We start from the raw sequence: 15,201 nt of genomic DNA, 5'->3' as shown, positions 1-15,201 counted from the left end.
TCTCACCGCCTTTCTGCAGTGATGCTTCTGCTCGCTAAAGGTAGAACAGTCATACACTGGGGCACCACCACGGCCCCCTCAGACGCATGGATACACAATATCACATTGTCAAGAGCAGCTAACAAAGTTTTGGGACCTAATGCCCAGAGCATCCAGACCTAAAGATATTTGGACCCCATTCACACAATGGGCAAATGCTCCGAGCGCAGCTACACAGAACACGCCTGTTGCATCCTCAAGCTAAACAATGTCCCCATTTTAGAATCTTGAGCCTACCTAGTGAGGCCAGCAACTCTCCTCTGCCCGCCCACACAAACTGCTATCCAAATACACAACGGAGATGCCCAATCATGTCATGCTGATGTAACATAATGACAGTGTGCTAATTTGTTCAACAATGTATGGTCTTGTCATGTAATGTACAAGATTCCGCAGTCCATGCAATATGCCTTACCCCAACCCCTTTCCCAATGTTAGCGGTGGACTGTATTGGCCACAATGTGCCATGTGTTCTGATAACGTTTAAACATGCTGTGGCACAACGTGTGGCAATTAACATGTACTCTCTAATGGAAAACTTGAATAAATCTATATTTTTTTTAAAGCCCTAATTACCAGCCAGCTGACTATGGCAACGGCCTCTATGCAGGAATCACCACCCCTCTACTGAAGAGTCCACAGAAGATTCAGAACACAGCTACTAGACTCATCCTTACCCTCCCCAAACTGACCCACATCATCCCCCACCTCAGCAACTTCCACTGGCACCTCGTCCAGAAAATCTGCCACTTCAAGATGCTGACACGCCTAAAAAGCCCTCCACGACCAAGGACCAGCATACATCAACCACCGCCTGAGCTTCCACCAATCATCCAGACAACTGCACTCTGCCTCCCTCGCTCATACGCCCTGCTTCCGCTGAAACTACAGTAGAGGACAATCCTTCTCCTACCTCACCGCCAAGTCCTGGAAAAAACTCCCCCTACAAACAGTATCCTCTCTGCAGGAATTCAGAAAGGGACTAAAGACATGACTTTTTAATTGAACCCAGCAAAAACCAAGCGCATGGATACCCTCTCGGGTGATTAGCCACCAAGCTCCATAAATTCGAATAAATAGATCAATTGCAAGAGACTTTTACTGCCTATTCATTTGGTTATGGGAGGCAAGCCACCCAAATGTTTTAAATGTGCAGCATAGAGGCTTCCATGTCATAGCCTTCATAAGATTATGCCTTATATAAAGTAGTCTGGTATTAATCCTCTGGGGCTCTGACTTTCTTTTGTTGATAAAACCATTCTTGTTGACATGGATCAAATTCTTAACAGCACTAATTCAGTAGATATAATTTGTAAATTCTTATAGTCCGAATTAAGAAGCACAGGTCAACACAAAGTCGGTTCAAATTGTTCTTTCCTGTAATTAAATAAAATGTAATACTCTTTAAATAAAATAAACAAGAATCCTGGCAATTTGCTTTAGACCCTGGCAATTCCTTTGTGGCATTTTTGAGCTCTTCACGTCATGATTGGAAATATTAAAGAGGTAGCAGACTCCCCTTTTAGCTCTGGAAACTGCACTTCACCAAAACATTGTTCTGCTAAAGCTGGGCCACATGTCTCTGCTGTTCCCTTGGATAAATAGGCATAGTGATCCAGAAAAATAAGCTAGAAAGCATCCAATTTTTTCCTCCTCTTCAAACACCGAAGTGTTTGAAGTGAGGCTAGTAAGAACCTCCTTTTCATAAAAAACTTTAGGGCTTCCTTTTTATCTACCAGAGCCCTTTTAAAAGGTTAGTCTACAGCTTTCTGTAAATTATCTTGTTTCTCTTCGAAACGCAGAAGAGGATATCATGATGCCCCGAATTATGGCCACTATTATGAAGCATTCCACTTGGATGAGCCCTTTTAACACCATGGATGATCCCATTGGGCGGGTACAGGGAATAGGCTAAGCACTCCTGTTTTTGAAAAGTAAGATGTTTGGGTAGGTGAGTGAACCGTGTACTACTTTTAAATCTCTCCTTGGAATAGAATGCAATTTTACATTGATCCGCCTTCTATTGTCCCTATAACAACATGTCCCCTTCCAAAGGCTCTCCGCCCCCGTGCTCTGAAGGATCATTCCCACATATGCCTGGATCAGTTGTTAGGAATTTTAAACCATTTCCTTCCAGAGAGGAATAGAAAGAACTAACCCATCCCACTCTCTGTAGGTGCAGTTTTCAAAGAGTAAGTATGTCTGCTGGTTTGATGTTCAAATGTTGCACCCTTAATCCTGCATCGTTCATGAGGTTGTGAGGCAAACCGATCAACCCCTGCCCATGGTCTCCTGGACAACCCTTTAGGAAAGGCAGTACTATTTAAATACCTTTTCACCAGCAAACCACTTCTGCTCGCCAAGGAACTGGGAACACAGCTTGAGTTTATCAGGGAGTTTTGCCAAGTATGAACCCTTCAGGCTCTCCTGCATAAAAAAAATAAAATAATTCAACACCACCCTGCAAGAAATACTGTAGAAAGGCATCAAACCATGTGCTCAAAAACAAACATATCAACAGGAGGTGAAGTCAATGAAGAAGAGAATTAACACGGCCAAATCCCACCTCAGATAGACGGATAGAAGTTCCGCCCCACTTCACTTAACAATCCAACTAATGTTGTTATAATTTCAAAACGATACTTACAAAGTTAGGATCATAAGCAATAGTAGCAAGTTCCCGGCGAAAGTCCCTAACTTGGTTCTCCAGAACATCCACTCGGACCTTCTCGGACTCACTTTCCCCACCTTTAAGTAAAAATAAAACAGAAGGGTTTACAAATAAGTTAATATGAATACTTCAAAGAGTCCTATACACCGAATTCTTCTATACTTCTTTCAGCAGTCCACTAACAAAATTAAAGTTAGGTGAGAATGTTTTTGACAAGTGGCACGAAAAGCACACATCTAGCTTATGGGTTGGTATGGGATCAGGAGTCTCTTTTACAAAGACTTTCTGGACCCAGTGAGCTCTATCTTGAAGATCAGTGTAGCGACCGCTCACCAGCGCTGGACAGACCTCTTCGAGTACTGGGGTTTTAACAAACTGGACAGGGGACTTGTAGGCCACACTTCTGTTGGAGGGCGTCATTCGTTCTCTGCTTCATGCCCTATCTTGTGCCTCTGGCCCATTAATTCATTCATTCATCCCCTTCCCTCATAGTTTGATGCCAAATATGGCATTTGAATCTTGAGTATGCAGGTGAAAACGCAGCCATCTCACCATCTTCCCCAAAAGCAATGCTGAATGGCTAAGATTATAACCATTCTCTCTCCCAAATAAAGCACAAACAAAAATAGCGTTTGCACAATGCAGGCAGGCCGTCTGTGCAAGTGCTCTACGTGCTTGTATGTTTTTTGTTTTTTAAAATAGCTCCCGGTTCCAGACATAAGCCAACACCTGAAAGTTGTGGGTAATGGGGCAACTCCACCTTTAAAAACACGTTAAATCCTTGCCCGAGTCCCACTTACTTCATGTTGTTGTGCAGACAGTGTTTGCGTATGGGCCAGTATCCTCCTCCCCTTTAAGTTGAGCTGCAGTTCATCTGTTCTTGGTGTTCATGTAGTCTGAAGAGCATCTCCACCCTTTTCCCCATCAGTCTGCAGCTCCCGCTCAACCATTGCCCCATTACCAGAGTGCTAATAAACACAGATGTATACGTTACAGCACAGATGGCACCCTGCAATCACCAAACCTACAGCAAAAGAGCCTGGGGTGCAGTAAACAAGCAGAGCACAGCACCAGAGAGGAATTATGTAGAGGGGTCAGAGTATGGATATCCAAGAGCTGGTGAGGTCTGTAACAGACTAAACATCTAAAGGAACCTTAAATACACACAAGCTAAGGTGTGGATTTAATGTGATGGTAAGTCCTGCTGTGGGGGTGTCTCAGATTGGGGGGAGGAGGGCGGTTGAGAGGGGCGTTGCGGTGATACACTGGACTCTCCATCACAAATGTCCTACTCAATGCATCACATTCAGAAGCCCTGTTTAGTACACTGCGATGAATAGATCTAGAGAGGCCACTAGGCAAACCAGATGTAAATTCGGTACCCCCAACCAGGGCTCTGCTACTCACACAGGTTGTGTTTGCGTCCGATGTACCGGAGGATGGCGTTGCTCTGGGTGAGTTTGGTATCCCCATCAATCAGGTACGGGAGCTGAAGACAAACGTGGGATAAAGAAACAAACGTTTAGGAGCAGATGATATTTTATTTATTATTATTAATAATTCGGTGACAGGACTGGGTGATTGGAAAGGTGGGCCAGCAATGACGCCCTTCTATAGAATAGGCCCTGAATAGTATGTGAAGTGCCGCTTCCATGCTCATCACCAAGGCTCTGTCATGGACCTAAAGCATGACTGACCACTCGAAGCAAGAAGGGCCCAATGTGGGCTGTATTACCAACAAGTAGCGATATTTATCGCTAAATGGGCTTAGCGAGTTATTTATTTTTTTAAATCGCCAAGCATCGCCGGATATCATCGCAGAGATAACGTGCTATTAGCAACGTTCATCTCTAAAGCGATAAAATATCTGGCGATAGCAGCGAAATGCGTGAATATCGCTGAGAATACAGCGATATTCATGCATTAACGTCAATGGGGTCTTAGCCATAATATCCACCTCCCATTGGATATAATGGCTGAGAACTGGTCTGAGCAGGCGTTGGCTTTTGGAGATATTTGCGCTTAGCGCGAATATTTCAATTGCTACGCCTGCGTTGATAATAGGCGATAGCAACTGCTTTCAGTCGCTAACCGGTTGGGTATGCCCACTTTGCATGTCATTAGCGATAAATATCGCTGACAAGTAAAGCGGGCCCCACAACCAGTGTCGCATCATTCTTTAAACCCACATGGAGGCAGCAAGGAGTCTCTGAAATTACTGTCCTCGTGCTAAAGTTAGGGGTGAGGGTTGTAAGGTTCGCATCTGGAAAACGAAATGCAAAAAGTGAGACAGGCAACGGGGCCAAGAGGGTGACATCTCCTTCCCCTACAAATATGGGAGTCTATAGAGAATCCGTTTCAGTGCATTGCTGCCCGTACCTGCGTGCATAGGAAAAATAAATCATACATGTGCATTGGCCAATTTATAGAATCAATGGGGTCTGCATTCAGAAATGGCAATGCCACGACCAGAAAACCATCCTCTAGAGGCACTTCTGAAGATCCCTACAGTATGGCTGTTCGGAACCCACTCTGGCCCATCATTTACTTACATTACTCCGCATTCACAGTACATCAGAGTCCCTAGACTAAAGAACATGTCACCTTCCCCCTCCCACCCCAGCAGACTTAATCTCCCAAACTCCTACCCCGGACCACATGGTGTGCAACACATCTTACGTTTGGGAAGTCCAGTCCTAGTGTTTCCTTCTCGTTAAGCCACGGACTTTTGTCATAATCTGGAGCTGAAAGACAAATCGCGTTTTCTATAATAATTAATGTACAAGAATCCCAACCCGCCATCTCTGCCACACATTCCCAGCAGAGCCTTGCTCCAGTGCCAAATCACATTCCTGGATGCTGCAGAGCTTAGAACCGGGCTCGCGAACCAGAGGCCAGCAGGCCAGGCAAGTGAGCCAGATGTCGGGATGTATAATGGTAACAGGTGAAATGGGGCCTGCACATGTGCTGCTGGATGGACCCGCCCCCCTCAATGAATTATAGGAATTCGGTGCCCCCCCCCCATCCTCCCACTAACTTATTACTGGAAGCAGGGGACTCCCGGCCTAAGCATTTTTGATGATTTGACCCGAAAACCAATACACACAGAAAAATACCCAGAAGCAAGCATTCAAAAAAACGTGGATATATTTTATTTAACCGACAAATAAATAAAAAAATCTGCATAGTAATTTTACTGGGAAGGTAGGAGCAATTCTAAATTCAGTGGAGGTCACTCATCGTCCATGCTATACTCGGTTTGATGCCCTTGCTTTGCTCCCACATTCAGAAGACACTAAAGGCCTCCAATTTCACATAGATTCACATTTACAGAACATTTTAAAATGTTAAATTTTATATTTTGCTCCTATATTATTTATACTTTATTTAAATCGGTTATTTAATTTTCCAAGTAGTTGCTGACCCCCTGTGGAGGGTTGTGAATCCCCAGACCACAGTTAAAGATCCACTGTTGTAGACAAAAAAAAGAATACATACATACTAATTTTGAGCTTTTCTCAGGAAAAAGGCCATCATCTAAAGGAAGATTTTCTTGCATATTAACACTGTTCATGGTGGCTGCACCAGGGGCTTGCTTCTCATGCTCAGCCCCCTCTCACCATATTTCCCCTCCACAAAGACATTGACAGAAAATGTGCCACTTCCCATCCAGGCACAATTTTTGAGTTGGGCGTTTTGCATCGGATTAGATGCAGCTGGAAAAATGTTGTTGCCTCGTAAGGGATTCTGCAGAACCAAAGTTCTTTCTTCATTCATATTAAGACAGGATATCGTCAGGAGTCGGATCTAGTTTATTTGGCCACAACTGCTCTGTACAACAAGTATTACATAAAATACATTTCAAAGAACAGAGTCATAACCTCAGGTGTACACTCTGTACCGTCCTCGTTCTGCCCCATGCCATTCTTTCACCGGCCGTTCACCATCTCTCAGGTCCCATGCCATCAGTCACTGCACTCCTCTAGGAGAGACACCTTGCAACTAAACCGTTCCATTCCCCCTTCCACCTGCCCATCTCCTGTAAGTAAGGCATTTCCATACCGCATCCATATTTGTTTGCCAAGCATATTTTCCAGATATGTGGCGCTCCTGCACATAGCACTAAGCCCACCCACCTCTTGACTCCAACAGCCTACAATTCTATCATCAACGCATGATCTATTGGTATGTATTACTTCCATGCATTTAGCCTTCTACCTGGCTCTATTGTGGAGCCAACCTTCATTATGGAAGCATGATTGAGAGAGGACACGGAGCCCATTTTCCATGTCGCTCGATCAGAGATGGAAATTTCCCTTGTAGCCGCACATCCAAAAACAGGAAGCATGATGGTCAACTACAAAAACACTACTGCGGTCATGTGCTTCGCCCAGTTCTCTGCTGCAGAATGTATGACTAGGTATGTACAGACTACTCCATGCAGCAATATTTATACATAGCCTATGGGGAAGCATTTCTAGACTCTGCAGAAGCTGTAGTTTTGAAACACCAAAATCTCTGGTTTCAGACGGGGGTGGTTCATCTATTGGGGTGTTGACCCCCCTACTGCAAGCCACTACCTCCTAGGTTAATTGTTTTGTCAATTTAAATACTGCTTCCCTTCATTCATTTTACTTACTTATGGGGCAGGGCTGTGGAGGGGTCTCACAGTAAGCAGTCAGCCAAAGTACTTTATTTCGGTAACATACAATAAAAAGGCCATACATACACAATAAGCATAACACAGTAGCAAAGGATAAAACAAGTAAAACCATGTATTAAAATCACATACAAACAGTTCCTGCAAATATTAAAAGACATCGGATATTACACCGAAATATCGGTATATAAAAGATCTAAAATTGGATAAAAAGTGTGGCACCTCCTAAAAGTAGCCCTTAGTGCGAAATATGAGCTTTCAGCTTTAGTATTGCACATCTCATGTACCACATAGATTGAAGAAATAATGGTATGGCAAAAACTATCAGGGGGGGTGAGGAGGGGGAGTGTTGTATTTAAGAATCCTGAAAAGCTCCCTGTAATCCCTAAAGCCCCTAGCCCTACATAGCTGCAAAATCCATTTCTCCCTAGCCCTAGCATAAGTGGGGCAGAAGAGCAGAATGTGCAGATCTGTCTCACTACCGCTCAAACACCCCGGGAAGGTACTTGCCGTTGAGGAGGCGTTCCGCCATTTGTGCGTTACCGCCCTCAATGGCAATGCGCTGTGTCTGAACTGGGTGTAAAGTTTTAGCCAAGGGGGGCTGGATATAGTCCAAAAAGACTTCAAAGCGGGGATAAGCCTTGATGTTCAGGAAAGTGTTAGCCTACCCATCAAGAGATTACCTGTTGTAGACTCCATGCGGTACCTCCTAAGAGCTACATTCAGTAGTTTTTTAGAAAGCAAAGGACAGGAATCTTGGGGAAACTACCACATGTCTCCTCTGTCTAAAGCACGGCAGAGGTGCTTGATGTAATTCAACCAGGGTATTTTCCCTGAGGTCCCCCCTCTGCAGAATGTCTCAGGTCATCCCTATAGCTCGAAAGCTCAGGAGTCGCCCAAAGACGCCTACAAGAGAGGATGATTTGCTACGATCTCCTGAATTGGGACCAGGCCCAGGTCCAACCTCAGAGGGATCAAAGGCGAGCTCACAGGAAGATGGAGCAAGCGCCTAATAAAACAGTTTTCCGTGAGCATCAGAGGGGCAGCTGATGTATGGCCCCAAAGCTCTACGCCATAGAGTGCGCTCCCTCTTGCTTGGGCCTTATAGATCGAGGCGGGCTCAGGAGTTTCAATGAGGTGTCATTAAAAACCTTTAAAATGCCACCCGAAGATTGGGCCAGTTTTAAGTTGGCCCTAGCCTTTTGAGACCCCACCAGTCCATCTTGTCATTCATTGTGACCCCCAGGTACTCAAAGGTCGACACACAGTCCAACACTGTTCCATTCATATGCGGGCAGGGGAAATTGGCCGATTTATAGTTAAAGACCATGAACTTTGTTCGAGATGTTGATCACCAGATTTCTCAGATGGCAAAAGAAGCAGAATGCCTGTGCTGTATACCCCCTGATGATTTTGACACCAGGAGTATATCATCGGCGGACATTAGGGCCGGTATCCGTCGCCCTGGTAAACTAGGAGAGTCCAAATCTTTTGCTCCCGAGAGATGGTCCATTAACCCATTAAGAAAAAGGGAGAAGAGGGTCGGAGCCAAAACGCACCCCTACCTTACTCCCCTCTCAACCGGGAAGGGGGCCGACAACTCCCCACTCCTCCCATACCTTACCCTAGCATATGTGCCCTGGTGCAGTCGTTTAAATAGGTGGCACAAGTAAGGGGGGCAGCCACAACGCCAGCAGTAAAGCCCACAACTTGTCCCTCTGGACCAGGACAAATGCGGACCAAAGGTCCACAAAAATCAAAAACAAACTACCCGCCCCAATAGTGACCGTCTTCCAGTAGACCAACTGTAGTCTAAACAGTTGGTCTATGGTAGAAACCTTTGCTCGAAAGCCCGCCTGAAGGGAGGCTAGGATATGTTGGTCATCCATCCAACTCTGCAACCTTGATAACAAAAAGGCAGGCAAAGATTTTCTGGAGGACATCGATCAAACTTCTGGGGTGGTAGTTAGCCGGGGTCGAGGGGGGAAGCTTTCTTGTGAATGGGGATTATTTCGGCTCCCAACCAGGTTTCCGGGATCTCTAAACCCTGCAAAATGGCATTGAAATAAACACAAATGTAGGGAGCCCAAACCTTCTGTTCGCTACAGTAGAGGTCACCAGGGATCCTGTCCAGACCCTTGGCTTTCCCTAATTTCAAGCTATCAAGGGCCATCAGTACTTCATGGACAGAGCAAGGTGGGCAGACCAGGGTTCCCAGGAGAGGCAATTCTATAGGGCGATTTTGCAATGCGGCCTCCTCGTGGTGGTCACTATGGCCAGATGAATACAAGGGCTTAAAATGATCTAGCCACGCATCTTCACTCAGATTAGGGATGATGGCAGACTTCCCCTCAGCCGACCCAACTCGCACAAGGTTCCAGAATTACCTGAAATCTCGGGTTCCCAATGCCACTCTGATATTGTCCCACCTGGTGGCTTCCCACTCAGCTATAGCCTCCTTAATCAAGGTTTTATACACCTCCCTCGCAGTTCTAATGCTAGAGATTGAGCCCGATTGGACCTCCCTGATCAAGCACCTCTTCGCATAGCTACATGCTTTGTTAAACCAGTGATCCCGCCTCTTTGACCCGCCACTCCTGACACCCGATGAGTAGAAATAGCAGGCCAGGGAGCCGAAAAGGTGGTTATATCTTGAAGCCCCTGAGAGTGGGAGGGGAGAGGTTCATGACCTGCGCCCAGGTGGTTAGAAACCTCTGTGAGAGTTTACAACGAGTTGATCAAATTCTGCTAGCCTCTAAGGAGCCAGTGCAATCCTCTCCCATCTAACTCCCTCCCGCTGCTATGACTAGATTACAGTCAGTAGCAGTTTCCTCACGACCTGAATCACTGAGACAACCAAGGGGAAGAAGCAGTTCTAATGACAGTAAATTGTGATCGCCGTCAACCCTTGGGATCACATAAAAGGATCGGAGGCAATGCCAAAACTCTACATTCACCAATATATAATCTATGGTAAAGCTTCCCCCCTGGTCTATTAAATGTACTGGTCCCTGGAACATCTGGGGCCAGTCTACCATTACAAGCCCTTAGTGAATATAGAACGACCAACTTGTTAATCGCCAGGGCCAGTGGTGGTAGGCGCTTTTCTCGGTACATGGTGCAGTCCGGAATGAGCCAACTTTCGTTCTCTTCTGCGGAAATAGAGGGAATCCCCGAAAGTGGCTCAAAATGACAATTTAGGTCTGCACCAATCATTTTCTGAGCACACAGGGGAAGAGATTGTAAAAGAGTCTCCAATGCTTCCAAGGTTGATAGGCCCAGCTGGAGCAGTTGAGGGCGCAGGTATATATTAAACACTGCCAACACAGGCCCCTTGCTGAAATTCAATATAACAGAGAATGTCCGGGCAGTGGGAATCTACTACCTTAACAGTGCATTCCAGATGGATAGCAACCCAAATACATAACCCCCCCCCGAAGGTCTGCCCCTCAAACCCTGTACTGCTGGGATATGGAAGGACGCATATCCCTTCTTGACCGGAGGGGACAGCATCAGAGTCTCTTGAAAGAGACAAATCATAGCACTCCAACTCTCCCAACTCAGGATTTAGCAGCTTTCTCTCGAGTCCTGCTACATTCCAAGAGCCTATAAGTGGAAAGTGAGTTGAAGCAGGAACCGGGTGGTCCACCAGTATTAGAGGCTCAATAGAGCAGGAAGGAGTATTAGAATGTAAATGGTTACCCACTTACTCTGCAGAACTAACCCCAGATTAGAAGAGGGTGGGAGAATAATAAAATGTGTCCCTTCCAGACCAACTCTCTCACCTGGAGCGCCCTTCACTCTGCTTGGATTCGCCCCACCTTCACACCCCATCTGGGGCAAAACCGATCCTACGGGGGAGCAGATTAATAGCGGTCAGTCTATATTGCTTAGGGCAGAGTATCTATTACCCATAGCGATGTTAAATTCATGATCATAACCAGCAAGAAAGGGACGGAATGGGTCATACCCCCTTAAAGCTGGAGGTTGTGAATAGAAATACCCCAAATGGACGGTGTTAATAGAGTTGGGTGGGAAAACCCTCCATTATGTAATACATGTTCAACAGCCCTTGGATCCCGAAAATTCACAATCACAGTCACCACCAATGTCCTTCGGTCTCATCCCAAACCAACTTACTCTACGAGCAAACATAATTTCCCCCTGCCCAGCACCAATTAAAGGTCTATGCCTGCTTAACCAGAAGATAACTGTTCTTCTGTTCCGGAATAGATTCCCTTGTATCACCTGGGAGGGCAGGGAAGCATGTGAGCACCACCACATAGGGCGAGGCTTCCGGGGGAAGCTGGGGTAGGGGAGTATATTTGGGAGAACCCAGCATGTTTATTTCCTAGCGGGCACTCTAAGAGCCCGGTTGCTTTGGCAGCCCTGGTGGTTCCTGTACTTTACATCCCGGGACAGGTGGAGGTGCAGCGCGGCGACCAATGGGACCTGGGCCATTAGTAGTTGATGTGGGGGTCGTGATCTTAGGAGGGATCAGTGCAGAGGTGGGGGGATTAGGGCAAAGGCTATTGGCCGGAGTCTGGTCCTTTGCAGACACGTTGATAGGTTCTTTAGCAGATGCCGCAATAGTGTTCCCCGATGCAGTGGCTGTCTATGCTTTCCCTGAGCCTTTACTATTTATCAAAGAGACCAGTCTGTCAATCTTAGAGGACAAGGATTTAAAATGGGTATTTATGAGCAGTTCCATATGGGCCTGGAGATCGAACAAAAGGTCGATAGCCCAGAGAGGGGGACCGGAGGAAACACGAGGACCAGGATTGGGGTGTGGGACTGGTGCCTTAGTAGGTTTCCCCTTTTTCTTAGATTTTTTGGGTCTGGCACAACGCACGTGCTCCTGTGGGAGGGGGGGGGGGGGCGGGGGAAGGTCAGGATTGCGCGCTCTCAATTGCAAAATCTGAGTCCGACACAATCTGAGCACCGGGTAGGTCTGAGAATGAGGGCATAAGGGAAGTCATAAAATCTGTAGGAAAAACTGTAGCTACGGAGCAGTCTTCCAGAAGAGTAGAGGAGGGCATAGCAGGGGTAACCGAAAGACGACTTTCCGTATTTTCTATAGCGTTTGCCACAACCCCTATTGTTTTTGAAGCATTTTATCAATAGCCGTAAGGCTAGGTAGGGGTTACGTAGAAGCCGCTAATAGCCTGGTCGTGGGGCGGTGGGCAGTCGGCTTTTCTCCCTTGCCCATGCTCTCAGCCACTTACGGCCAGTTAGGGTGTGAAATATAATACCTAAAATACAAAGTTACACCAAGAGTAGGAACACATTGAACTATAGCAATATAACAAAAGTGGCACAGTAGAAATATTTAAACAACAAGAAGTGTTAGTCACTTCGACTGCATGTTATGAAATGGTGGCCCATGGGTGATGCTGTGGTGGCGCCGAGTGATGCTGGGGTGGCGCCGAGTGATGTGGTGGTGCAGAGTGATGATGTGGTGGTGCAGAGTGATGATGTGGTGGTGCAGAGTGATGATGTGGTGGTGCAGAATGATGATGTGGTGGCGCTGAGTGGTGCAGAGTTGTGCTGCAAATAAAAAGCCATCTTGCTGTGCTTCCCCATTACATGGGCAGAGAGACACTGCCAGATCTTAAGAAAAGATGCATTATGGAAAGAAATCACTGCCCATCACAGTGGTGAAGTTGATATACAGAACCCTGTGGTTCCAATTTCCAGTGGCCTCGGCTTAGCTCTTGATGTTGGGGCCTGTGGAGAGAGTGTATTTGGACAGCCATGGGGCGGAGTCGCCAAGCCTTTAAATATGCCGGAGAACACAGACCACCACAGAGTACCACACAGGGGTCCTTAGACCAGAATTACCGAGGCGATGTCACTTAAGGAAACACGCATCTAGGAATGCCATATATCGCCCGAAGGGAGGAACAGGGAGGAAGATTATGGAAAGCGAGCACATTCCCTCGGTCTTTCAAAGGTCAAAAAAAATACAACTGATGGCATTGCTGTCAACAGGCAGTAAATGTTACTTGCAAAGCCGCCCCAGTCGAGTGAATTCTCTTCAAATACAGATACTAACGGGAGAAAATAATTCGCTTTCAAGAAATAAATAGATGAAAGACTAAATGAATCAAAAATAGATTGCGCTGGCATTAAGTATCTTGTGGTTTGATGCTTTCCACCAATTCTGATCAGGACAAATGTGTGCTAGCAAAAAAAAAAAAAAAAAAAAAAAAAAAAAAAAAAAAACACAAAAAGAAGTTCAAAGGGTTTAGTACATAACTGTTCAGTACATGCCATATGTTAAGAATCAGATGAATAAACAAGCGCTAAAGACACGCAGGATACTTAAAAGTGGCCGCAAAATGAAATGAAAAGCAGCCGCGAAATTAAAAGCAGCCGCGAAATGAAAAGCGGCCGCAAAATGCTCTCGGCATTGCGTGTGCGGGGGCGCATTCCTATGAAGTGTGAAGCAGGGGCCGGGGGAGCTGATACCTTTGAAGTGAAGCTCTCGGCATTGCTGTGGCGGGTCTGATGCAATGATACGAGGCAGGCGGCTCGGAAAGCAAATAGAAAGAGCGTGCACGGGCACATGCACTCGGCGCAATCCGCCTGGTTTAGCTTTCGTGGATCAAACTCTATAAGTCTCGACATCTGCAATGCGCAAGCGCATTGGCAGAGGTAGAGACCTAATAATGCAACAGGCTTGAAAACACACTAATCGAAATATGGCGGTGCGCTGATCAGATGCACAAAGAGTGGCTCCATGCGCGCCCTTGCTACAAACCGTCTGGCGTAGTAGTATAAGAGGGGGTCCCTGTAATCATGAACCAAAAAGGTATTGACAAAAACAGTATAAATAATCAAAGAAACCAATTGGGAAGCAGCATTGTTTTAATCACAACGTGCTAGTATCGTATTGTATACATCACATTAAGCAATCATTACTCAGTGACAGTATAGTGGTGCCCCGAAAAAAGGAAGAGAGGGAAGGGGTACGTGATAAGTGTAGGGATTAGGTGAAGGAAAAAAGGTAATGCAGTGACAGTAAAATCAACAAATAAAGCAAATTAGGTGGAGTTACACGTCAATGTACTCATAGACCGACCATTAGGTTCACATACAATACTAGGTAAAAGTCATACTCCAAATGAACAATTAATGAAGTCAGTGGGGTGTGGAGCTGACAAGCAAGACCAGAATATTGTCGACGTTTCGACCCTCGTGTGCAGATATAGGTTAGAATCTTGCCGTGGGGTCTTCCTCAGGACTGGGGATAGGGGGCACGTGACAAATTCAGTGCTCAGAAGAGCCTGTATAACTTGGTAGTAAGGGGTCCGTTATTAGTCAGAAGCCGTTCACTGCTCGCCCATTCTATTGCGAGCAGTGAACGGCTTCTGACTAATTCCGCACACCGTCCTGCTACGGACTTGATGCTTCCTCGCGAGTACCGATCACCCCATGCCGAAAGTCGACAAGTTACGGCTGTCGGACGCATTGACCTTCTGGATGTCTAACGGACCCCTTACTACCAAGTTATACAGGCTCTTCTGAGCACTGAATTTGTCACGTGCCCCCTATCCCCAGTCCTGAGGAAGACCCCACGGCAAGATTCTAACCTATATCTGCACACGAGGGTCGAAACGTCGACAATATTCTGGTCTTGCTTGTCAGCTCCACACCCCACTGACTTCATTAATTGTTCATTTGGAGTATGACTTTTACCTAGTATTGTATGTGAACCTAATGGTCGGTCTATGAGTACATTGACGTGTAACTCCACCTAATTTGCTTTATTTGTTGATTTTACTGTCACTGCATTACCTTTTTTCCTTCACCTAATCCCTACACTTAT

The 15,201-nt window shown here is 46.0% G+C and overlaps 1 protein-coding gene across 1 annotated transcript in view; it reads right to left on the bottom strand.

Moving 5' to 3' along the window:
- The window catches only part of LOC147712905 (glutathione S-transferase Mu 2-like), a 74,772-nt gene that overhangs the window by 14,476 nt on the left and 45,095 nt on the right, over positions 1 to 15,201 (bottom strand). Inside the window, exons 3-6 of the mRNA XM_086920392.1 lie at positions 5,390 to 5,454; positions 4,118 to 4,199; positions 2,687 to 2,787; positions 2,371 to 2,466 (exon numbers count right to left, since the gene is read on the bottom strand). Of these exons, the coding sequence (XP_086776518.1) occupies positions 2,371 to 2,466; positions 2,687 to 2,787; positions 4,118 to 4,199; positions 5,390 to 5,454 (344 nt within the window). The remainder of the gene's footprint in view (positions 1 to 2,370; positions 2,467 to 2,686; positions 2,788 to 4,117; positions 4,200 to 5,389; positions 5,455 to 15,201) is intronic.

Source organism: Lissotriton vulgaris, chromosome 5 (assembly GCF_964263255.1).
Source record: "Lissotriton vulgaris chromosome 5, aLisVul1.2, whole genome shotgun sequence".
NCBI lineage: Eukaryota > Metazoa > Chordata > Amphibia > Caudata > Salamandridae > Lissotriton > Lissotriton vulgaris.
This window is presented reverse-complemented; position numbering and strand designations above follow the sequence as displayed.